The 25710-nt window shown below is 45.0% G+C and overlaps 1 protein-coding gene and 2 non-coding genes across 8 annotated transcripts; all 3 read left to right on the top strand.

Annotated features, from left to right (window-relative positions):
• The first annotated feature begins 2401 nt into the window (after window positions 1-2401).
• MORF4L1 (mortality factor 4 like 1) lies at window positions 2402-25335 on the top strand. Of its 6 annotated transcripts, none has more exons than XM_037053417.1 (14): window positions 2402-2550; window positions 7076-7122; window positions 9899-9966; window positions 12497-12610; window positions 13756-13842; window positions 14806-14886; window positions 17948-17973; window positions 18200-18232; window positions 18444-18532; window positions 19714-19815; window positions 21422-21510; window positions 22198-22370; window positions 22899-22983; window positions 24614-25335. In XM_037053417.1, the coding sequence occupies exons 1-14, from the start codon at window positions 2511-2513 to the stop codon at window positions 24696-24698; spliced, it is 1119 nt and encodes a 372-aa protein (XP_036909312.1). In that variant the 5' UTR covers window positions 2402-2510; the 3' UTR covers window positions 24699-25335. The 6 variants fall into 6 exon arrangements, with proteins under 6 accessions (XP_036909312.1, XP_036909310.1, XP_036909311.1 ...); XM_037053415.1 differs by having other exon boundaries at window positions 12494-12610; XM_037053416.1 differs by lacking the exon at window positions 18200-18232 and having other exon boundaries at window positions 12494-12610; window positions 18414-18532.
• On the top strand, window positions 15240-15383 carry LOC118992093 (small Cajal body-specific RNA 17). Its single transcript, XR_005067543.1, has one exon.
• On the top strand, window positions 15463-15544 carry LOC118992143 (small Cajal body-specific RNA 18). Its single transcript, XR_005067582.1, has one exon.
• Window positions 25336-25710: the final 375 nt, after the last annotated feature.

The raw sequence follows: 25710 nt of genomic DNA, 5'->3' as shown, positions 1-25710 counted from the left end.
CACTCCATAAAAAACACTGTAAGGCTGGGTTTAGTGATTTTAGTTAATCAGGTGGATCCTGTGAACACTCCCTTAGGACTTTTTAAAAATCCTTTTTCATCCCTAAATTAGTGACAAACCCGAAAAATTTCCTTCAACCATTTTAGTCTCTAAGCATACCTCAAAGCAAACCATTATATTTTCCTAAAATAACTCAATGTCTGTGGGCAACACTTTGCTTTTGTGTTGACATCTGCAAATTCTTTTGTTTTACATTATTTTCCATCATTCCCAGCAATTCTCAAACACCATTCACAATTACCATATGTTTTTATCATCAATGCAACGCAGGATTTCAGACTTTGGAAGAAACACCTGGAAACTTCCAGGATCAGAAATGAAGGTCCCTAAATGCCCCTTTTTGAAGTAGTCATATTAAAGATGAGTACTGAATCTCTAGGTGATGGGAGGTGAATGGTGTAGCTCAAAAGGCAAACCCCAGCTGAGAAAAGCAACCTGGGAAATGAATGAGAATTCAATGAAGATATCATATGTTCATTTCAAATCAAAGATTGATGTCAGGGGTGGAATTGTCTCCACAGAATGCTTAGGTAGAAGCCTTCACTTCTACGGCCTCAGAATGAGACTTTAGCTGAAAGTAAGGTTGTTGTACATGTAATTTGTCAAAATGTGGTCGTACCAGAGAGGAATGGGCTCTTAATCCAGTATGTGTGGTGTCTTTATAGAAAGGGGACATTTGGAGAGACTCATACATGGAGACAGATATCTGGGTGATACAACGAATGCCCCCAAAGGGGATGGCACCCACAACCTTGGCATAGCAGGACGAAGCTCTAACCAACTGAGCTACCCAGCTAGATGCAAAAACTCCATTTTATTTATTTATTAAAAGATTTTATTTATTTATTTTTAGAGGGGAAGGGAAGGAGAGAGGGAGAGAAATATCAGTGTGTGGTTTCCTCTTGTACATCTCCTGCCCGGAGCTGGCCTGCAACCCAGGCATGTGCCCTGACTGGGAATCGAACTGCGATTGCCTGGTTCGCAGGCCCGCGCTCAATCGCTGAGCTACACCAGCCAGGGTTAGAAAAAAAAACACTCCATTCTAAATGGGAAAAAAAAATCCTCCAGAGAATGGCAGTTTTGCATCTTATTTTATACAACAGAATCAAAGGAGATTTAAGGGGGTTACAGGAAATCCATTGCTGATAGATTAGGGAGGTGGGAGGAAGCAGGGGGGAATCTCCCAGGTTGGACAAAAAGTAAAAACGAATGGATACACATTTCTTTCACATTGGTGGGCATAGGATAGTTAACCCTTAACAAGATAATAACAATGAGGGGTGCGCTGGTGCAGTGCTTGTGCCCTGAGGGGTACGGAAAAAGGAAATTACCCGGACACCCCGCCCCCCGCCCCCCCGCGAGGAGTGTTATAGATGAAAAAGAAGGTAAAGGTCGACCTGAATCAGGGAAGAAAGATACCTGACTAGGACGGGACTACCCGCCATGACTCGCTTTCACTAAAAAGTTTTACTTTCAGACCATCCCGTGTGGTTACTATGGGCCCCCGAGTTTTCGAGGCGGGCCCAGAGCTCGACAGGGTGAGTAAGTGGCCCCTTTTTTCCGTCCAGGGGCTTTTATTCTCCTTGCCACCGCGGGGAACGTCTTTGCCGCCCTTCCGCGCGATTCTCGCAGTATGCCATTTCTGCAGCTGAGCAAAGCAAGGACTTTCGAACAGGGGAATGATGTGAGTACATCCGTTCGCGCCGTGTGTACTTTAGGTAACAACTGGTGGAGACGGGTGACAAAGCCTGCACGCGCAGGGCCGGGGTGGGGTGGGGGGCCGGCTTGGGTGTTACGTGGAGGGGTTCTCCTAAACCTCCTTCGATGGCAGGTCCGGCCCTGTCTGGTCTCAAAGGCCCAGCTCGCTCCTGCGTCCCGCGAGTCGGCGGCTCTTACGCCTGGGGGTCGGCAGGCCACGTGGGCTCCCAAGGGCGCGAGCAGATGTTCAGCCAGGCCTCAAGGCCTAACCCTGCCCCACGCGGACCTGTCGTCGGAGGCCGTCTCTCGCCACACCACGGTGGCCCGTGGTGTCTGAGGGATTGTACACTGGGTCTTCCCCGCTCTTTATCACCTCTCTCCCGCGCCCCCAAGCCACCTAGAGTCAATCCGGGCTCCACCGACCCCAGGGGATGGGGGATGGGAAAGGATGAGAGGGGATGAGAGAGCGACGCCCGTCTCCCCACCCCCCCGGGCAGCTTCGAACTACCATTCCCGGCGTGCCCTGGGAGGAGTGGCTCAGGGCGCGTGCGCGGCGTGCGGGGGGGGTTTACGGTTGGCCGGCGCGGTTGCGCAGTCGCGGTGCCGTGAGTTGTTTGGACGCCGGCAAATCGCGCCCGGGATGTAGAGCTAGTGCTGCCTACGGCGTCTGACGCGGAGCTGGGTGGGGTGGCGAGTGGGGGGCGGTAGTCGGGGTGGTGGGAGAAGGAGGAGGCGGCGGCGAATCCCTATAAATGGCGCCGAAGCAGGACCCGAAACCTAAATTCCAGGAGGGTGAGTCTGGGCTTTGGGTGAGGCAGCTAACGGCGGGGAGGCGGACAGGCAGGCAGCCCTTTGTGCAGAAGCGCATTGCGGCGCAGTTCTGGGCGCGGCCCGGGAGACCGCTTTGTGCGGCGAGGGCGCTGGGCGGCGGGGGCCGAGCAGCGGGGGTGCGGGCTCGGCGGGCCTCCCTCGGCGTTTGTTGTTCTGAGGCGGCGGCGCGGGCAAGCAAGCGGTGGTGGGAGGGTCGGGAGCCATGGCGGCGCTGGGGCGGCGGGGAGCGGCGCGGGCTGCCGCGGGCGGACAACGGCTAGCGCTCGAGAACACCGCGAGGCCGGGGCGGCGGCGGGGGGTGGGGGCGCCGAGTCGCGGAGGGGCGGGCGCGGGGCCCGGGCGGGCGAGCCGCGGCGTGAAATGGCCGCCGCAAGATGGCCGCCGGCGGCTCCCCGCGCCCGTCTCAGCCTCGCGGGCGGCGGCGCCGGCTTTGTGCTGCCTGCGGGCACCGCTATGCGCTCTCGCCGTCGAGCGTGCGCTCGCGGTGCGGCCGCTCGTAAAAAGACGAGTAAAGCCTCGTGAATGCAGTGTTATGAGCCCTCGGTTTACAAGTTCCGTGGTTTCCAACGTTATCCTTTAAATGCTGCTGTTGATGGACTCTGTAATAACGTTTTGTTAACAGAGGTTTGGAAGCTCAGCGAACTTCTATTTGGTTTTGGCGGACAAGGCTTTTGGCCGACCGTAGAGTCGGGTCCCCAGTGGGTGACAGTTTTTTTTAAAGATTTTATTTATTTATTTTTAGAGAGGGGGAAGGGAGGATCAGGGTTAGGGAGGAGAAGGAGAGAAACATCAACGTATGATTGCCTCTCGTGTGCCCCCATTGGGACCTGGCCCGCAACCCACGCATGTGCCCAGGCTGGGAATCGAACTGGTGACAGCCGGGGCCCAATCCACTGAGGCACACCAGCCTGGGCGGGAGACTGTTCTTTAATGTCACAATGAACGCATCCGTCCCCGGGCATTAAAGGGGAGGTCCAGTCGTCGGCTAAAATGGATGCAAAACCCTGGAACCAGCGCTTCAAAATGACTTTGGTTGCTGGGGGTGTACGTGTTACTTACTGTAGAAGTCCTGACCACTGCAGAAAATTTTTGTGGTAGGGATTTTTGCATTTTGTGCTTTAGAATTCCTTGGAGAGACATACCTCCAAAACCCAAGTGCATTGTAGCTATGGCATATTTATTTACTTATTTATTTAAAGATTCTATTTATTTATTTTAGAGAGATGGGGAAGAGAGGGAGTGAAACGTCAATGAAAGGTTGCCTCTAGCGCATCCCGCACTGGGAATATGCCCTGCAACCCAGGCATGTGCCCTGACTGGGAATCAACCCCGTGATGCTTTGGGTCGCAAGCCTGTGCTCAATCCACTGAGCTACGCCACCCAGGGCGCTATGGCATGTTTAAGGACTTTTGTTTTGAAGGGTATTTTTGATGAGGAGTGACTTAATAGCTAGCTTTCTTTCACCTCCAGAAGCAGTGACTACTTACTGTGGATGCATTTTTTTTTTACTAGGTGTTTTCGGGCAGGGATTCTTCAACTAGAGTCAGAAAATTCACTTGCAGAAATTTTTTGTTGTCATCTAACTGACACGTATTTCAGTTACGAATGTAGCACCCGCCCCCCAGGAAGAAAAGCCCCAGTACTGTTAGCAGTATGTTTTCATCTTCCAGCATTACAGTCGTGGACAGAAGGTGCTCCTCTTTACTTCAGAATTGTGGTGGCTACTGGGCCAGTAGCTAAATGTTATTGAGTCAGTTGAGTTCACGTTATGTCATAAAATACCGTATTTAAAATGCTTCACTAAGTATTTGAACATAGTTGGTTTCCTTTGTTTTACCATTTATGAAAGCATTTTAGAAAAGGCCTGTAGGCTTCTGGAGACTGTCAGGGTGACTGGAAAAGTTAATTCATCCTTCAGGTCATCAGCAAGGAAAGTCACTGAGGTTTGAGACCGCTTACTGGAGAGAGTGCTTTAATCACAGATGGGAAGGTGGTGAGGTGGAGCCTCCGTGTGCGGCTGGGGTGGAAGGGCAACTGGGAGCCAGGTGCCCTTCCTTAGAGCCATGCGAGTCCCTGACCTCACCCGCACTTTCCAGATGTGCTTTCTACTCTTGAGGCAAAGCCAAGTTGCATAACCATCATTAACAAATAAGAATTATTTACACGATGTGTTTAGAGAGTAGCTTATAAGGAAAGAGGAATATTTTAACAAAATTGTAATAAAACACTTCAGAAGAATTCAATTTATGTAGTGGTGGAAATAGGAATGATCAGAAGTAGTATTTTTTTCATAATTTTTTTAACCTTGAAAGTTTTTCTCATTTGGTGATAGTACAACATACACTATATACCATAGTACAGAGTATAGTACAACATATACTATATACAAGCAGTTTTAAGCACAGTGACGATTCTGCGCTGCACTCAGCCTTCCACCTGACATTCTGTTAAAGCCTCATGCAGAAAACTTGGGCCTGCAGTCCGTTGTCAGAGGGAGGGCCCTGTGCCTTGCTGGGGATGGGGGGCCTGGCAGATGCTGGCCTTTGAGTGAAATTCCTAGTAAGGGAGGATTTGAGAGCATCAGGTGGAATTATCTTTGTAGTTTCATATGGGAAAGAACTAAGAGTGGAGAAAGCTTTTAAGAAAACATCTAAACAGTGGTTTTGCTCTGGCCCCAGTCGCCAGTCTTTCCACTGCCAGTGGAATGCATCTGTTAGCCCTTTTCCCAACAGCAGGCTAGGGCCATGCAGCTAGAAAGCAGGGCCCCTTCGCCTCCTTGCAGTAGTCTGCGGCGGCAGCAGCCAAAAGAAGGGGAGTAAGGCCATTTCAGGGTGCCTTTAAAGTTTACCTGGAGAGGAATAAGACGTGGGTCTGACCCTTGGTGCTGCTGTTCATCAGCTCTGTACCGGGTCTGTGTGCCCAGGATCTCCCTGCCCACAGCATTCAGCCCTGGCTGAAGCCCAGGTCTCTCTTGCCTCCAGATGGGTGGGTACTCGGCTGCTTCTGAGATGGCTCCGTTTTTCTGTGCTGTAATCACCTACGTATTCCAAGATGGATCTGAGCCCCTCCCTCCGTTTCCTGTTCTGCTTAATGCTCCCAGAGGCCATTCTGAACACTTTTTCTTTTGCTTAGCTGTCTTTTACTTACATTTGGTTTAGGCCTTGTTAGCTCACTCCTGGTTGTTGATAGAAGCCTTTGACTGGTCTCCCTAATTTCAGTCTGCCAAGCTCTACATGGCCCGCACCTTCAGGCAGCGGTTCCTTAGGAAGGACACTGATCAGAGGATAGAGTTTCTGTCTACTTGAAGTGATTCTAATGCAGTTCTCTGGTGAGGCTTGAAATCTGTGGTGTTAAAGATTGCTCCTAGAGATTCTTGGTCAGATCTGGGAATCGTCCTCTGCAGAATGAAGTCCAGATTTCACAACATGACATGTAAGGCAATCTGTGATCTGTGTGATTTGCACTTCTATCTTTATGTGCTTCTGTTGTGCTCCAGGGGGTGAGCACTGTTAATATATGAGCAGGAATGTCACCCTACCATGTGTCTGCTTTTGTACCAGTTCTTTCCCTTCGGTGTCCCTGCCCCAGTGTTACCTGCACAGCAGCTCATTGGTCGCTTTTAAAATGTGAAATCCAGGGGATTGTCCAAAACTGTGTGCTTACACATCTATGTCCTCCACCAATTTGGCAGTGCTCAACACAGGCAGGCACGTGAAAGACACTGGGTAAATATGTTGAAAATGAGTATACAGACTTGCTGTGTGATAACAGTATTTCACGTTGAAGGTTTATAAGTTGTCAGTTTTGAAAACTGTTTTCAAAGCAGCAGTAATGTTTTTAAAAAGTTCAGCCATTTCTGCCCTGGCTGGTGTAGCTCGGTGGATTGAGCGTGGGCCTGTGAACCAAAGGATAGTGGTTCAATTCCCAGTCCAGGCACATGCCTGGGTTGCAGGCCAGTTCCCAGCAGGGGATGTAGTTCCTGGCAGGGGGTGCACAAGAGGCAACCATACATTCATGTTTCTCTCCCTCTCTCCTTCCCTTCCTCTCTAAAGATAAATAAATAAAATCTTAAAAGAAAACGTTTAGCCATTTCTGAATGCACATTGAAATTTTAATGTGTACATTATGTTACTTAGTTTAATGAGAAAGAGTTGGAACCAGAGCTATTAGAACATACGCTTCTGAACTTGAGATGCGGCTTTAATGCTGTTTTTGCACATGTGCACTGAAAAACATCATCAGCCCTGCCAGTAGGTAGACAGTGCGTTGTACTTGCTTAGCAGGTAGTAGCCAGTTTGATGATCTAAGTGGTTTGACATTATAATCGATTATTTCTCTTGTTCACATGAGGCACTAAGGTGTTTTACTATAGGGCACTGTCGAAGCCTGGTCTGAAGTGCCACCAGACTCATGTGGTGGCTCTCAGGGGTGAGCCTTCTGTGCAGAGGAACTTTTCAGCTAACCCATACCTTTGTCACTTTTGCAGGAGAGCGAGTGCTGTGCTTCCATGGGCCTCTTCTTTATGAAGCAAAGGTATGAAACCGTTTCCTTTAGGAAGTTACCTGAAACTGCTGGTTAGATCTGACTTTGTAAGTTACCTTTTCATGGGTTTGTGGGGCTCTTCACCTTCTCTCACTGTGAGGTTTACACTTGCGTGGTGAATCACATACAGTGTTCTTTTTTTTTTTTTTTTTAAGATTTCATTTTATCTTTAGAGGGGAAGGGAAGGAGAGAAGGAAAGAAATATCAATGCATGGTTGCCTCCTGTGAGTCCCCTGCTGGGAACTGGCCTACAACCCAGGCATGTGCCCTGACTAGGAATCGAACCATGATTGTGTGGTTCGCAGGCCCACACTCAATCCACTGAGCTACACCAGCCAGGGCCACATACAGCGTTCTTGACTTGGCATTCATCTGGCTCCATTCATCCAGTAGTGAGAAGGAGCGTGTGAGGCGGGAAGGTAGATTGATTATTGATGGGAGCAGTTGCATTGTGTAATGAATGACTTGTGAGAAAACACTACCAAGGTCAGTTTTACGTGCAATTGCAGTATGCCGAGTAAGTGCCCAGCTGATTATGTTGAGGGTAAAGGCTACTGTTAAAAATGTGTATATGTAACTTTTATTGGTTGGTTTATTTGGTGGAGTTTGGTTACTGGGGGGTCCCTTTCCTCTCTGGGTGTGTGCTCAGGTCACAAAAAACAGATTTTATGTTTAGCCAAAGGTGAATGGGATGATGAGTTCCAAACTAAAAATTGTTTCTAGGGTTTGGTGTTTTTTTTATTTTATTTAAGATTTTACTTATTTAGGCCCTGGCTGGTGTAGCTCAGTGGATTGAGCACGGGCCTGCAAACCAGACGATCGCGGTTCGATTCCCAGTCAGGGCACATGCTTGGGTTGCAGGCCAGTTTCTGGCAGGGGCCAGTTCCCTGCAGGGGATGCATGAGAAGCAACCATACATTGATGTTTCCTTCCTCTCTCCTTCCTTTCCCCTCTAAAGATAAATAAAATATTTTTTTAAAAAATGAGGTATGTGCTATTAGTAGCCCTACTTAAAAAAAAGATTTTACTTATTTATCTTTATAGGGGAAGAGAAGGAGATAAGTATCAATGTATGGTTGCCTCTTGTGTGTCCCCCGCCGGGAACTGGCCTGCAACCCAGGCACGTGCCATGACTGGGAATAGAACCGCAATCCTTTGGTTTGTAGGCCCGCGCTACACCAGCCAGGGCTGGTATTTTCTTTCTGTTAACATTTTTAGGACAAATACTAGGATGTGACTATTTTTAACAAAATTGATCTGTACAAAACTGTAATACTTTTTTTTTTAAAGATTTTATTTATTTGTCTTTAGAGGGGAAGGGAAGGAGAGAGGGAGAGAAACACCAATGTATGGCCGCCTCTCATGCATCCCCTGATGGGAACTGGCCTGCAACCCAGCCATGTGCCCTGACTGGGAATTGAACCGTGATCCTCTGATTCGCAGGCCCATGCTCAATCCACTGAGCTACACCAGCCAGGGCCCATTTTACATTTTTGAATAAGTAAAACCATCTTTACATGTCTGACTAAGCAAATTTAGATGAATAGAGGATGAACTACTTTCACTTGTTTTGTGAACATGGATGTATGTTTTTAAAGCTCTAAAATGCCTGACTGGGGTTTGTGGAGATGGCCAGAAACTTCCCGTGTGTGCACACGTCCCAGTGCTGTAGTGCTAACGCGGCTCATACGCACGTTGTGAGCCCTGCTGGTCATTTGTGTCCCCAGACGCTATTTCTGTTATGTCTGCTTCCAGCAGACTACTAAGCTGGCAGGGTTTTCTCCCGGCAGCAGAAACACTCCAGTGAACACATTTTAAATGGCTGTTGAAATAGCTTAAATTTTTGTGGTTCTCTTGTTAAAGACTTCAGAATCTAAAACGATACTTACCACTTATCATAGCTTATGACCTCATCTGCCTGTACTGATGTGTTTGGCTGCTGTTAAGAACAGAAAACGTTTTTAATTTGTTCCTTTACTAGTTGCTGATACTCTGCAGCAAAACAGTTTATTGCTTTCATAGCTAATAAAACTTTCAGATATGTTGTAAATATTTTTCTTTGGCTGAATTTGTCGTCCCCTCCCCCGTTTCCCGATGTTTATTTATTTTTAAAAAAATATATTTTATTGATTATGCCATTATAGTTGTTCTAATTCCCCCCTTCATTCCCCTCCACCCTGCACACCCCTCCCCCACCATTCCCCCCTTTAGGTTATGACCACATGTCTCAAGTTCTTTAGATTCTGTATTTTCCCTACTATTCTTGCTCTCCCCCCTGTCTATTTTCTACGTACCATCTATGCTACTTACTTTCTGTACCTTCTCCCCCCTTCTCCTCCCCCTCCCCTGTTGCTAACCCTCCATGCCATCTTCATTTTTACGGTTCCGCTCCTGATGAATTTGTTTCTGAAATTATATTCTCTGACTAGTCAGACTTTGAGAGAGCGCGAAGCAGCATTCACTCTGCTTAGATGGCCTGTCCAGCCTGTTGCTTTCAGGTGGACGGTGCCCCATCTTGCTTATGGTTCTCTGACTTGCTGGATTGACTCCAACAGATTGTGACAGTCTGGCAGTTTTATAACTCATAGTACTTAAAAAAGTTTAAATAACGTTCTTGTGGAGAGTCACCTTTTTGGAGAATCATTTTGGCCACCAAAGAGTTTAAGTGTAGAAAGTGTCTTTGAAAGATTGGATAGTTCAAAATCACTCAGGTAGTCTCTCTTCTGTCTTAATATTTCTAAGTGAAAATCTCTCTTTTTTATTTCAGTGTGTAAAGGTGGCCATAAAGGACAAACAAGTGAAATACTTTATACATTACAGTGGCTGGAATAAAAAGTGAGTATTCGATCTTTAAAAGCAATCTTGTTTTATAACTGACAAAGAAGTTGTGTTGTAGACTGGCACAGAAGTGCCTCCTGTTTCTTGTGTAGCTGTAACATTGGGTGTTTGCAGCAAGGGTGGGCCCTCTAAGTGTGGTGGGGTGTGTGGCTGCTCCTCCTGGGCATCTGCGCAGTGTTTCTGTGCCCTAACGTAGTGTCTGGTAACCGTTAGTCAGCCAGCTCCTGTTTCTTCTCTTCTTTTTTTTTTTTTCTTAGCACAAACTCATTAACTATGTATATTATGCCACGCAGTTACACTCAGAGCTAGTTGTATTTTTCTTTTTTGTTAATTTAATTTTTATACAGTACCTTTTTTTTAAATCCTTACCCAAGGACATGCCCACTGACTTCAGGGAGAGGGGAAGGGAGGGGGAGAGAGAGAGAGAGAGAGAGAAACGCTGACCAGTTTGGTTGCCTCTCCTACACACCCTGACCGGGGACTGGAGTCACCACATAGGCATGTGCCCTGACCAGGAATCGAACCCGAGACCTTTTGGTTTATGGGATGACAATCCAACCAACTGAGACCACTGGCCAGGGCACTGGTTGGGTTTTTCTACATAGAAGAGGGAAAAAGGTAAAGATTGTCTGATTTGGAGGTAATGACCAGCTTATGTTTTGAACTTTGGGAACATAATTTAATGTTGACAGAACGTGGTTTCACGTGATTCAGTTTTGCCGTATGGTTTAATACATATAACGGGAATTTAATTCCAAAACTTAGTTTTCCACTCTGGAGAGTTGGACCGTTTTCTGAAGCAGCGGTGCGCTGACCTGCACCGGCTGTGGGTGAGACACAGCCTGGGTTCTGTTAGCACGTCCGGCCACTGGGGCTCTGTTTTTGGTGACAGGCCTGACAGCATCTGGGCCACAAACACCACGTGTGATGGTTCACCCATTTGTCCAGGCTTGTAATTGAACAGCCTGTGGTTTTTTAAAAATTGCTTTTAGTAATGGTGTTTTATCCTTCAGAGATTGCACTGCCAGAAAGAGTGTAGTTCCTCAGGAGTTGTTTCTGCTGCTCCACGGACCTGGAGCGGAGCCCGAGGCCGGCGGCGTTGAGGCGTGCCGCCTGCCCCGGGATGGGCTCTTTAGGGCCGCCACTGACTGGGCTCGCTTCACACGGTTCCATCCAGTCTGAGAAAAAAGTTTTCATGAACCAATGCTTTCAGCTGAAAAGAAATACCAGACCCTTAACATTTCTTTCATTAGTATAGTTATATAAAGATAGAAATCTAAATGTGTTAAAAGCATGTTCTGACAACCTGGGAATTTTACACCCCCCCGTTAGTACCAATTGAAATATTTCTAGTATGATAGGTAGGTAATGCTATGATGTAGTACTTCCAGCTACAAACACAGCTTTTGGGCTTAAGTCTTCTGTGTGTAATAGATATTTTGCATAAAATTACATGGTGATGTGTAATTTTATTGGGTTTTAAGTGGCATTTGTAGTTTATACAAAATTGTGAAAAACCACATTCTTCTTAGTTTCTTATTTCACTGCTTCAATAATAAGTTTCTTACTTCACTGCTTCCGTTGTTATATTATAGGCCAGCAAGACAGATAAATGGTAGGCAACATAGATTTTGTTTCTTTTCAGCTAATTTTAAATATTAATTTGCTTCTTGGAAAAAAGTCATTAAATATTAGCTTTATTAATATCTTTGTAGCTATAGTGAGACATATAAATATATCAAGATGTATGATTTATTTTGTATGTAGATAAATATATGTAATTTTGAAAGGGGGAGGAGTTACTCAAACACACACCCGGGTGTGTGCGGTGTTTTCATTCGGTGCCGTGTGAGTTGTGTTGTGGGTCTGTGGGCTCGGGAGTGTGTTACCAGCTGCCTTTAGAGAGCCGTGTAATTCCTTTATAGTTAATCTCCATGGGGACATTTCTGAATGTCTGGCCTGTGGTTACCACCCTGGGAGCGATGTTCCTCAGAGCGAAAGACCACATTTCGTGTCCCTGCGGTGCAGCGAGGGCTTTCAGCTCCTGGCACACGAAGAAACTATGGAATGGGTTTGGGTTTTAGATCAAAGTACCTGTTTTAGATGCATTTTCTATCCAGGGGAGGGACTTGTGAGGCTCTAAAATGGGAATTTGTGGTAAGGAAAAATTGACCTGCCCCCTTGAATGGAGAGAGAATTGGACTAGCTATAAGTAGATAAATGAATAAAAATAAAATCCTCATTTTGACAGTGGTTTGAAGGTTCAGCAGTAATTTCCTAACTCTTAGGAAATTATACAACAAAAGTCCAATCTCAAAATTGAAATTTTTCTTAAACTTAAATAAATATTACATTCAGTTTTTTAAAAGCACGATAGGTAATATGTTCCTGAATTTTCTATGACCTTGCTGGAATTTGTTGACACAGACATTTAAAATAGTCCATATGTGAATAAATCTTAACACTTGAGCTAAATTCTGCACCTGGTTACTGAGATCACTTTGTGCTGTGCTGTCTGTACCAGAAGTGCTGTGAGGCCCAGGCGCTCTGAAAAAGCTTTGAAGACACGTGAGGATATTGTAGCCCTTTTTCCTGTTCCTGAAGGAGCTCCCTCAGTACACCACCCCCTCCTGACCTCTAGGTAAATGCATGTTTTAAAGTTTTCTCTAGGAAATCATTACGAGGATTACTTTTTATTTGATTCACCTTTCGGCTGTCGTATGTAAGAGGTCGAAGGTGGGAAATTACGGACACGTCTCATCGTGTCACTAGAGGAGCTCCGTCAGCAAGAGGAAAGGGGCCTGGCGCGGGAGGTGAAGCGCTCCCTGAGAAATGCCCTGTTCTGTTTTTTCCCTCTGGGAAACATCAGAAACCGTGTTTTCAAGGTGCTTTTCTAAGCGCCACAGTGCCTTAGCAGTTACGTATTTTAAGAGAGTGGGTGCTTTGGGTGTTCAGAAAGCCATTTATCCAGTTATGCATGGAAGTTGGTGAGGGTTAAGGATGGTGAAGTCTGATCAGCTGCTGTGATACTTCGGTCTGCGGTTGAAGCTGAGTCTGTCTAGACAGGATGTGAGCATTGTGGACCGCCTTGTGTTTCTGACATGTCTCGAGTGTTTGTTTTTTGTATCACACTCTGAAGTGTTTTACGTGGGTTACATAATTCTCATAACAGTCCTATGGCATCGGTGCTCTTCCCCATTTCACGGGTGGTGTAGCCCAGGCACAGAGAGCTCCGTGGCTCTGCTAATTATACATAGCTAAGTAATTATACAGTTAGTTTTAGTTTCTATAAGCATGATTGCTGAGGGACTCTTCTGCTGGTTTTTTTCCCCCCCGAAACTTTACTTAGAGAGGGGAAGAGAGGGAGAGAAACAGCAGTCAGTTGCCTTTGGTACTTGTCCTGACCAGGGACTGAACCAGCAGCAACCTGGGCATGTGCTCTGATTGGGATTCGAACTAGTGACCCTTTGCTTTTCAGGATAGTACTCCAGCCAACTGAGCCACACCAGCCTAGGCTCTCCTGCTCTTTTGAAAAATGATTGGGATGATTTGTGTTTGAACCCCAACAGTTCAGAGTTGGAATGCTGCTTTTGGGAATATGAAGTTGATTTCCTGTACAGAACAGATTTTCACTTTAGTTGGTAATGGATTTATAGTCCCCATTCATCAGATTATTTAAGAAAAATCTAAAGTCTTGCCTCATGGATCTCTAAAAAATAATCGGGGGACAGAATTTGAATAAAAATGAAAATATTTTTGAGTGATGTTTTAACTTTTCTTTTTCAGTTGGGATGAATGGGTACCAGAAAGCAGAGTACTCAAATATGTGGACACCAATCTGCAGAAACAGCGAGAACTTCAAAAAGCCAATCAGTAAGTTTGTTTTGCAACAAGACTGTGAGAAGAAATGCCAGTAACTTTTGGAAATGGAATGAACAGTGGAAGAAATCCTGTGGGCTGCCTGCCTGTAAAATGGTTCCTGCTGCTTGTCAGTGCTGCGTTATGGCTTTGACTCCAGAGATGCTCTCGCAGGAGCACACGGAGCACACGTGTTTTTTCTTGAGTCTGTCCTTAGAGGTGGGCGGGAAACAGCAGGACGCCATTGGAAATGCCTGTGGCTGGCAAATGCACTATGCTCTTCTCTTCCGGGCTCTGTAGAAGGTGCCCTGGTGGGGGGGTACCGGGAGAAGGGCATCCCCGTTACTCTTCATTTTCGGAAGCACGTGGAGAGAAGGAGTAGCTGGTCTGTGGGGGGATTGTTTCCTTTGTTTGGATTTCAAAGCTGAAATGTGTGTCAACATTGAAATGAGAAAAGAGATCAAATAAGAGAAAACATTGGGGTTATTGAATTCCAAAACAAATGGGATTTTCAGTTATGTGAGAAACAGTTCATTGTAGTTACTTTCATTACATAAGTAGATAGGGTAAAATCATAGACTTTACTCTTAAATTGTTAAAACGTTTGTGTCAGAGTATGTGTAGGCTTGCTCCCTGACTGGTGTGGCTCAGTTGGTTGGAGCATCATCCTATAAACCGAGAGGTTGAGAGTTTGACTCCCAGTTGGGGCACTTGCCTGGGTAGTAGGCTCCGTCCCTGCTCGGGGTGTGTGTGAGGGGGACTGATCAGTGTTTCTCTCTCCTGCGCTCTGGGAAGCAGGTCCCTGAGAAGCAGGTCCACGGGTGGGGATGGAAATGATACATCTGAGAAGAAAAAGAAGGTGTGTAGGCTTAGGACCTCAATTTGAATGTGAATTTCAAAGTGGAATCAAGTTGTCAGAATTTATTTTTCTACATCAGTACCTGCTTTGTGATCACATAATTGAAATTATTTTTGAAGGGAGCAGTATGCAGAGGGGAAGATGAGAGGGGCCGCCCCAGGAAAGAAGACAGCAGGTCTGCAACAGAAGAACGTTGAAGTGTAAGAAACTCTGTGTTTTATTTTTGCATATTGTTTTATAAGTGAAATTCAAACTCGATACCTGTTACCTTGTATTAGGGTTTATTGAAAGCGGAAAATGGGCCCTGGCTGGTGTGGCTCAGTGGGTTGAGCACTGGCTTGTGAACCGAAAGGTCACTGGTTCAATTCCCAGTCAGGGCACCTGTCCTCTCTCTAAAAATAAATAACTAAAACCTTAAAAAAAAAAAAGGAAACAAAACAGAAATTGGAACATTGTTGCAGCTTGAAAAGTGTTAGAATGTGGAGTTGTTTAAACTGTATTTGGAGGGCGGTGTAGGGGGGATGCCATAGGGGAGGGTTGTAGGGCAGGGGTGCCCCCGGGTCCGGTTGTGCCCCCCAGGATGAGCCCGCAGTATTTTCCTTACATGATCGGGCCCTGTGGCTGGCGGCGCTGCTTGCCTGGAGCCTAAAAGGATGATGAGACCGCATCTGGCGAAGTGGGGCCAGGGAACCGGGGGCGGGGAGATGAGATGAGCAAGGGGTTCGGCTAGAGATGGGGTCGTTTAGGGAGGCCTGTTCCGCTGTCACTGTGAGCCCTGGTCGTGATGACGAGACCACTGCGCAATCTGAGTTCTGAAAACTAGGTGATGTAGTGTGTTCTGAGAACAGACTGAGACTGAAGAAAAAAAAAGGAGAAGAAAAAAAAGGGAAGAAAAAACGGTTTGAAAAATGTATATTCTGTAATTTTCCTTAGTGGTTTTTTAATCCCCCCTTTAATTGCTGTAAAATAATCAACACTTTTACCACTTCCTCATATGTGAGCCATTCAATGGCATGAAGTATATTCACAACCCTTTTAAGTTTATGTAGTGTGTTTTCTTTCGACAACGTCGATTGAATTATCAGAACATTTTGAGGTTTTAGGGGGAGTAGATTGCTTTTTCAGCAGTGCAAAAAAAGTTACATTAGTTTAGTCTCTTGAAACCCAGGGAGCCAATATGTGAGATGTTAAGGTTTCCAATCCCCGCCCGCCCCCCTGCCCCCCAGTAGGAAAGGAAAGTCATTTCTTGTTCATCCTAAGATCAGATTGTCTGGGTGGGAAGCTGAGGTGCGGAAGTCCTGTGCATTCGCCCACTGGTGCACGTCCACAGCGTTTGCTTTAAGGCCAGCGTAGGGATAGTAACTTAGAGAAGGAAAAAGGAAAGCATTCAAAGATGGTTTTAGTTCTTACCATTGAGTCTTTTTACTTATGGCCAGGTAGTGTTAATGATCACTGGTCATGTGCTCCTTGTTAATGGATCAGAAGTAACAAACTAAAAGACTTAGGGATGTGAGCCTGCTGACGTTTGGTGGGGCCTGGAACCAGCCCCCCCTCTGAAACCAAGAGGTGACTGGAGTTAAGTTCTGGGGGCCAAATTTCTCTGAGGATTTTCGGCCATGCTGAGGGGTTGGCGCCTCTAACCTGCCCCCTCCTGTTGGTCAGGGTCAGCCGTGCTCAGAGACCCCGGGCCTGCCTTTACTTCGTTGACCTCTAGGTTCTTCAGCTTGGGTGCTTACTCTTTCTAAACGAACAGTGATGAATACATGTGAATTTTGTAGTGCTTTGCCTGTTTCTGGTTAATTATGTAATTTTGTAGTGCTTTGCCTGTTTCTGGTTAATTATGTAGTAAAATGATTTTTCTTAAGAATGACTTAGGGCTTCAGTTCTATAGAGTAAATTGATTCTCAGAGCTTATAATTTGTGTAATATTTAGTCATAGGGCTTAGAAACAGGAAACCAAACAGAACACCAGCAGCTCGTGTGAAATACGCTGCGCAGTGCGAGCCACTAGGTTTCATGAGTACAAGCAAGAGGGCTGGAGGACGAAGGTCCAGGCGTCCTTACTGCTGGGGCTCGCTGAACTATGGTGNTCTGGTTAATTATTTAGTAAAATGATTTTTCTTAAGAATGACTTAGGGCTTCAGTTCTTTAGAGTAAATTGATTCTCAGAGCTTATAATTTGTGTAATATTTAGTCATAGGGCTTAGAAACAGGAAACCAAACAGAACACCAGCAGCTCGTGTGAAATACGCTGCGCAGTGCGAGCCACTAGGTTTCATGAGTACAAGCAAGAGGGCTGGAGGACGAAGGTCCAGGCGTCCTTACTGCTGGGGCTCGCTGAACTATAGTGTGTGCACGTCTGTTCTGTACAGTTGGAATCAGCTGTCGACGTTTCTTTAGTTCTGTGCTGTGCGTGAGTAGGCAAGGAATGTGTGTTAATACTCTGTTTCTCTTGGTTCCCAGTTTGACATGTGCGTGTTTACTCTGAAACCAGTGCTTACAGAAGTCAGCCTCAGAGGACAGGGAGACGCCTGCACTCTCAGATGGCCAGGGTTTTGTGTGTGTAATCAGACTTCAGTTAAAAACGTTTATACACATATTATTTAAAGCTGTAGAAAAGTAAGAATACTTAGATGTAATTCATCATTATGGGGTTTGCAAATCTGAGTTCTAGGAATAAATGTGAGTGAAATAAAAATTAGTAATTTATTGCCGGTAGCATATAAATGGATATAAGTTGCTATTAGAGATGACAACCAAGTAGGAGCTGCCATCCTGTTCTGCATGTGAGTGATGGGAGTATTTGGTGTTGAAAAGTAGAGAATCAGAATTTAGATCAGTGGGAGTTGAATAATGAACAGATGGGTCTTAAAACATAGAAATCCAGTCAAATTATGCTGGTACTAAAGTAATTTGGGAAAATATTTTAATTAGAACTTTATCGTTGGTGGAACTAGTATAAATTTTTATAAACCGTGTGTGTGACTTACATACTGCAGTAACCTTACAACTTCATAGTATAACCTTGGATGGAAGTCTCTAGGCATATTTTTGGTTGATTTTTATATTATGTAGAGGGAGGTGTGAATTTAAATAGCTATCAATGAAAATCTTGTGCCTGAGCAGGAAATTATTACTTGGCTGATTTTTGTCATTCAAGGCCTCATTTTTCTAGGAATGTATCCGTGAGAAAAGGAAATTGAAACAGGCAATTTTATTAGCAGTAATTCTTTACCTTTCTCCCTTTTCTCCCCTTTTCAGGAAAACAAAAAAGAACAAACAGAAAAGTAAGCATCTTAATTTTGTTAAAATTATTTCACATTTATAATGCTGAATTTTGTATTGACTTAAAATTTAAAAGTTAAGCTTTTAAAAGAGTAAGCCTGTGTTTATTGGTGGTCTCATGAATCACATCATTATTTTAAGTACAGAGTGGTACAAACCTAACTGATTTTTTTTTAACTATGGGGAAATCTGGAAGCATTTATTTATTTTAATGTTCTTCATTTTTAGTGACTAACCCTGAAGATACCTTTTTTCAGAAATGTAAGATGGCAACACTAAATTTTGTTTTATTTCATAGAGTTGTTCATAAAAACTGGTAACATTTTGGTTGGAATATGATTCTGTAACATAGACTCAGTAACACCCATCTCATGGACAAAGGAAAGGAAGGGTGTGTCATGAGAGATTATTTTTCTTAAGAATTTCTCATTTAGTAAGTTAGAATCTTTCCCTCACCCTCAAATATTTGTAGCACCTGGAAATGGAGACGGCGGCAGCACCAGTGAGACCCCGCAGCCTCCTCGCAAGAAGAGGGCTCGAGTCGATCCCACTGTTGAAAACGTGAGTTTTTCCTTTGGTGTGAAGGCGTGTTAGAAGTCTCAGCCTCACTCACGCGGTAGCACGTTAAGGAAGTCAGGACTGTGAGTCTCCCAAGCTTTGCTGACATGGTTAACTACTGAAACGGAAATGCTCCCATTTTCTTGCTGGTGTTTTTATACAGGAAACATCTATGTGTATAAATGTACATAAACGTTTATACAAGTGGTATGTACACACAGATATGTGATTTGTGACTGTCTCTGTGTCCTTGCTTGATCACCCCACCCCTGACCCCGGCTTGTCGTCACGTGTCTGCTCGTGTACAAGATGCACACAAGTGCGTGTTTCTTCGGTATTGAACCGTGTAGGAGGGCCTCGGATACCATATCTTTTTTGTTCGCCGTTGTTTTGTTACAATGTTGTCGAGGTGCCGGAACTTTACGTCAGTCAGTCTCTGGTCCCACTGGTCATGTTGTACTTTGTTTTGCTTAAAGTCAGAGAATGTGTTGACTGACAACGTGGAATGAGGCCCCACTTTGTCGATGTGTTAGTTCACATTAAATGGCTTAGTGTGTCCCAGGGTGACTAGTAAACCCATAAACATACTGTGAAAACCTGTTCAATAATAATAGAGTTGAAGTCTTACTATGTGATAAGAAGTCTTACTTTTAATTTATTACATTTACAGCTTCCAACGTTAGGAATTACAACCTTGAAAGCAGGGTTACAATTTTTAACTGACATTTTACATTTTTGATACTTGGGTTATAGAGCAGTGGTGTCCTTACGAAGTGGTGTGTTCTGAAGTCAGGCACTTTGGAATGGCTAATGAGGATTTCATTAGTAGTCAGTATATTTAATTTTGTGCATATTAAAGATGTAACTTGATGTGTTTGGGATGGTCACTGAATATCAACAGTAAATATGAAACACTAAAAGCACAACAAACACTAAAACAGTGCTCATTTACAGAGGAAAATGAAATTTGCTAAGGAGTTTTTGCCTTCATGCAAAACAGCCCTGATTAGCACTGATAAGTTTCCTCTTTCCCAGCAGCTGGCTTCATGGTCTTTTCATTTCTGTTTTGTGGGATGATAATCTGGTAGCCTGTCTGCATTTCAAAGAATTTATAGCCCTGTCTTTTGGAGTAGCTAGTTCAGCAAGAAAAGACATCTTTAAGTATTCTTTATTTTCCCATGTAGGAGGAAACGTTCATGAACAGAGTTGAAGTCAAAGTAAAGATCCCCGAGGAACTGAAACCGTGGCTGGTGGACGACTGGGACCTCATTACCCGGCAGAAACAGGTACCTGGAAAGCGGCGCTGGTGGCGATCTGTGTGTGTTCTTTTAGTTTGTAAAAAACTCTCAAAGGAGAAAGCCGTATACACTAGAATACTGAAGGTATGGCTGATGGGTGCTTCACTGCAGAGACTGACAGGCAATTCGATCATCAGGAGTGACTCGGAGAAGAATAAAACAAAGTACATGCATAAAAGTTTATAATGACTTTTAAAATTTTATTTATTTATTTATTTTTAGAGAGACAGGAAGGGAAGGAGAAAGAGTGGGAGAGAAACATCAATATGTGGTTGCCTCTCATGTCTCCCCCCCCCACTAGGGACCTGGCCTGCAACCCAGGCATGTGCCCTGACTGGGAATCGAACCAGCGACCCCTTGTTTCACAGGCCCGTGCTCAATCCACTGAGCTACACCAGCAAGGGCTACAATGATTTTTTTAAAAGGTGGAAATAACTCATTTTTGGACGTTGCTAGAAGGGGAATCATTATTCTGAAAATTGGTAAAGACAAGCACGTATTTCCTGTCTCACTGTTATTAAAAAATGGGACATCCTCACACGTGTCCCTAGTACTGGAGTGTGACAGGAAGCACCCAGTGCTGCCTGCTGGGTGTCGATGGCCTCCAGCAGGGCTGGAGCCCAGTCTCGTGTCCCTCAGCCTCACCAGGGGTGTCCAGCCTTTTGGCATCTCTGGGCCACAATGGAAGAAGAGTTGTCTTGGGCCGTGCATTAAATGCATTGCGACGTGGAGTCACAAAAACATTTTGTAATGATTTAAATAAATTTATGATTTTGTGTCGGGCCGCATTCATAGTCATCCTGGCCTGCGTGTGGCCCAGGCACCACAGGTGGGACACCTCACTGATGTATAGGACATGGAGACATCGTGAGGTACACGTGTAATACCACGTAGGCAGTCATCAGATGCCAGAATGAGGCACTCATAGGACAGGTGAGCCTGTTTCTTACGAGAAAGTGGAAAGGCAGGGGCTGCTTGAGGTTTGCGAGACTGGGAGACGTTGGTCCTGTGCAGACGTGGGCTCGGTGTGGAGCCTGGTTTGGGTTTGGCTGACCTGCTGAGGCTGGAAGCTTGGCTCTGCCGTTTACAGTGTGAGTGGGGTCGAGTTACTCAGGTTTTTGGGCTTCAGTGTACACGTGATGGTGTAATGGCACCTACGTCATAGCTGACATGTGGATGAAGAGCAAGTGTCAGTGCTTCAGACAGGGTGTGGCGCACAGGGTGCATACAGTGAGTGGTTGATAACACGGAGGCGTGTGTGTGTGTGTGTGTGTGGTGTGTTCCACATGCAGTGGTGGCGGTGTGTGTTCAGCACCACAGGTCAGCAGTGTTCACACCTGTGCTGTCCAGCACAGCAGTCGCTAGCCATCTGTGGCTGCTTAGTTGAAATTATGTAAACTTAAAACTTTAGTTTCTTGGCCATGTTAGACTTTCAAGTGCTAACCAGTGGTTTTTCTTTTTTTGTAAGAGTAATGAGTGATCTTTTATCATTACAGCTCTGAAAAAATTACATTAAATTATTAGAATTTTACCAGATGATTTTTTTCTTTAAAAAAGAGAATATTGGTATTTATGTGCATTTTTGTTTTTATAGCTCTTTTATCTTCCTGCCAAGAAGAATGTGGATTCCATTCTGGAGGATTATGCAAATTACAAGAAATCTCGAGGAAACACAGATAATAAGTAGGCATATACACGTTTGAAGTATAATTGTTTATTTAGTTTGTAAAGATTTTGTTTATTTTTTAGAGGGAAGGGAAGAGGAGAGAAAGATTAGTGTGTCATTTCCTCTTGTGCGCCCCCTACTGGGGACCTGGCCCACAAGCCAGGCCCGTGCCCTGACTGGGAATTGAACTCAACCCTTCATTTTGCAGGCTGGCACTTAATCCACTGAGGCACACCCGCCAGGGCTGAAGTATATTGAAAGACATTTTCCCTCAAATGTTATTTCCAAATAAATTATTGAAACATACCTACTTTTACAACAATACCATCAAACACTATCGAAATAGAATTTCATTGACACAGATTTATTTGGCTGACAAACTTTTTCTTTACAGGGACAGATAATTCATTATGTAGGTAAAATTGAAGCTGTTATGTGTACTTACATAGATACCATTTAAGAAACAATTCTTTTAAAATGTAAAAACCACTTTTAGACCCAGGGCTATTGTTTGCCTCAGCATTGGTTTCTTACTGGAATTGGTTTTTGGAGTCTTGTTAAGTCCCCCTTTTTAAAGAGCTGTTCAGTAAAGGTTTATGTTCAACCTTGCACTTATTATGCTCATGTTGGCTCAATTAACCCCCATCTCTGCATTCTTTTCAGTGACCTGTTCTGGAAGTAAGTTATTTTTGCTCGTTTACTAGGGAGTACGCCGTCAATGAAGTCGTGGCAGGGATAAGGGAGTACTTCAACGTGATGCTGGGCACTCAGCTGCTCTACAAATTCGAGAGGCCTCAGTACGCCGAGATCCTCGCGGACCACCCCGATGCACCCATGTCCCAGGTGTATGGAGCGCCACATCTACTGAGATTGTTCGGTAATACATGTCATTTAGAAAACAGTTGTTTACTTTTTTCCTTTGGGCTTTTAATATTTTTATCTTTCCTCACTGATATCACGGGGTCACATAAAATTACATTCTAAAAGATTTCAATTTGAATTTTAATCTAAAATTAAGTGCTAAAGTTTTTTTAAAAGTCCAGTTTCGTGGGGCTTTTTTTTTTTTTTAAGTCTTCAGTTTTAGAGGGGAAGGGAGGGAGAGAGAGGAGAGAAACATGGATGTGTGAGAGGTACATCAATTGCTTGCCTCTTGCATGCCCCCAGCTGGGGACCCGGCCTGCAGTCCAGGCATGTGTCCTGACTGGGGGTGGAACCAGCAGAGTTCCCCTTTGCAGGCTGGTGCTCAGTCCACTGAGCCACACCAGCCAGAGCTAAAAGTCCAGTTTCTAAAGTCATGTAGTTAGAAGGGCTTGGTGACAGTGGCATCTTGCCCACGTAGCGAGAGTCGGTATGCCTCGAGCGCTGCCTTGGGTGTGACGTGCGCTGCTTTGTCTTGTCTGTCCAGTCCGGATTGGAGCGATGCTGGCCTACACACCTCTGGATGAGAAGAGCCTTGCTTTATTACTGAATTATCTTCATGATTTCCTAAAGTAAGTTGGAGGGTACACTTGAAATCAGAAACATTAATGTGGTATGCTAAAAATTACTCTGATAGATTGACACTAGGTATTAAACATAAAACTGAAGTCAGTCGTGGTGTCGGTGCAGGAGGAGGTGTGTTAATGGAACGAGTGAAGTACAAGTGCCTCGAGGCCTGTTGGGGTGGCTCATGGGCAGTGGGGGCGCTGCAGTCCCTGGGAAGTGGGGACATTGGCTGGTCTGTGGAAGGAAACAGCCGGATGCACACTGTGCCATGCACCAGAATTTTAGAGGAATCAAGTTTAAAACTAAAAGCTATGAAGATAATGAAGGGAAATGGAGGGGAATATTTTTATGGTTTTTGTAGTGAGAACGGTCTTTTTCAAAATTAGATTCACAGGAAGTGATTGGTAAATTCGACTATAACTATTTTTTAATTTTTTTTTATTGATTTCGGAGAGAGAGATTTGTTCTACTTCCTTATGAATTCATTGGTTGAGCCTTGTATGTGTTCTGGCCGGGTATTGAACCCGCAGCATTTTGGAGCATGAGACAATGCTCCAGCCCAACTGAGCCACTTGGCCACCACTTGGCTAAAGATACTTAAACTTCCATGTGATGAAGGTGGAGGGGCTGAACGATACGTGTACAATAAAGAACCTGCACCTTTGATACACAAAGAAGAGGCCTTGCAGTGAGGAGGGCATGGGCAAAGCGGTGACAGGTGGGGCACTGGGGATCCGGTGGCATGGAAACACTGAGAAATGGTCAGCATCGCGACAGAGTGCCTCTTGTCGGGCTGGCCAGCGGGGAGGGGCTCTCCCGTCTCCCACGGGGTTTTCGGGTGGCGGGGGGTGTCAGTGCCCTTACCCTTCCACTGGAGAGTTGGGCTTCTGGAGATTCATCCTGCTGCAATGCAGAGAGATTTCCAGGCAGGTGGTGATGAAGAGTGTGTGTCAGTAAACTCGCGTGCAGAGAAGTGTTTTCAATGCTTGGGAAAAGATGAGAAGTGAGGCTCATACTTAACGGGGGTCAGTTCTGGGGCCTAGTCCTGGGAGGAAAGGGCGGAGTTTTCCATTTCTGCTTTGCAGATTTCTGTAGTTGAGGTTTCTTACAACAAGACAGTAATTTATAACAAATTTAAAATTGCAGCATGAGCCTGGGAATCTACACAGGTTTTATTCTTCACTCTACCAGTGACAAATTTACCTGGATTTCTTTATGACATGAAATGGCCCTACTCTTGGACATTTCTGGTTGCTTTGATTTATATGGTGTCCTCTTCAAGTTTGTCAATTTTGGAATGTATTTAATAGTTCCTGAATATATTTAACATAATTGAGTTGTAAAGACTGAAAGAAAACACCAATACCACCTGTTCCCTATAAGATGACAGTTGAAGCTCTCAGGTTGGTGTTCCGAACATGACTGTCACTCCTGATATGAAGTGAGAGGTGTCATTGTGGGCTTGACCCTCTTACTCTGTGACCTGGGGTGTGAACCGCCCCCTGAGAGGTGATTGTTTCAGCACAGCGTGTGTCAGGAAGTGTTGTGTGTGGCTTGTGCACGTAATATGTGAGAAGAGATCTGGATCAATATATATTTGTTTTTCATTTGTAATGAATAGCATTGTATTTTCAGGTACCTGGCAAAGAATTCTGCAACTCTGTTCAGTGCCAGCGACTATGAAGTGGCGCCTCCCGAGTACCACCGGAAAGCCGTGTGAGGCGCCCCCCCTGCGTGGGTCTCTGTGACGCGTCCCTGTTCTTAGTCCTCCTCTTGTACACACGCTGTACTTTGAAAATGTTAGTGTATAACTGACTTGATGTTTGTTTCTGTTTGATCTTAAACAGAAAATAAAAGGGGTTACAGCTCCTTTTTTCTTTCCTTTTTTATCATTTTAAAGTTGCTACCAGTGTATTGATGGACAGCGGAGAGACACGCTGTAGAGTGTTCTATCGCCTAGTTGACAAAGCTGCTTTGAGTGCTGGCGGTCCTCTCCTTTGGCACTACGCACTTTGTGACACGTGTTGATGCCGTGTGACAGACGCTCGGTCTGGTGCCAAAGGTTCGATTCAGTGTACATACCTGATCACACTCGCCCATTTGTGCTCCTTTTATTTTTTATTGGTGCTTAAAGTAAAGAGCTTATCCTTCACAAGTCACCCACGTCGTTCCTTAGGCGTTTTATCTTCGCTCAGACGGTGGAAGGGCGGTGGCTTGTTCGTGGGTTTGTATTTGTGTCCAATGCACGTTTTAACATGATAGACGCAATGCCTTGTGTAGCTACAGTTTTCTGGAAAAGCCGATCTTTTAGGAATTGTTTTTCAGATCTTCAATAAATTTTTTCTTTAAATTTCAAAGAACACTGTGCTTGTGTGGATGCGTTGTGTGGGGTGTGCCCTCCCTGTGTGAGTCTGGCCCCTCGGGGTGTTCAGTCCTGCCGTCTGGAACGGGAAGCGCTGGTCGGGGACCTGCCCCTGACCCTGGGCGGCTTTGGCGGTTTGCTCTCAAGTTCTGTAGGCATTCTGGCCAAAAAGTCAGGCCTTCACATGACTCTGAAAGTGTTGCCAACTTTGAGAATTAAGGGAATTCTTACCTGTGTGACAGCTTGCTGTCAGTAATTGTTTACTTAGGGTGTTTATTGACATTCAAAATGCCTGAAATTCTGCATTTTAATTATTAAGACCCCTCCCTATTTAAATATACCAAAAAAATAGAATAGTGGTAAGGTTTGC

Source organism: Sturnira hondurensis, unplaced genomic scaffold (assembly GCF_014824575.4).
Source record: "Sturnira hondurensis isolate 20B ecotype Veracruz unplaced genomic scaffold, ASM1482457v3 Scaffold0007865, whole genome shotgun sequence".
NCBI classification, from domain to species: domain Eukaryota; kingdom Metazoa; phylum Chordata; class Mammalia; order Chiroptera; family Phyllostomidae; genus Sturnira; species Sturnira hondurensis.
Note: the sequence above shows the minus strand (reverse complement) of the source record. Positions and strands in the feature narration are given on the sequence as shown.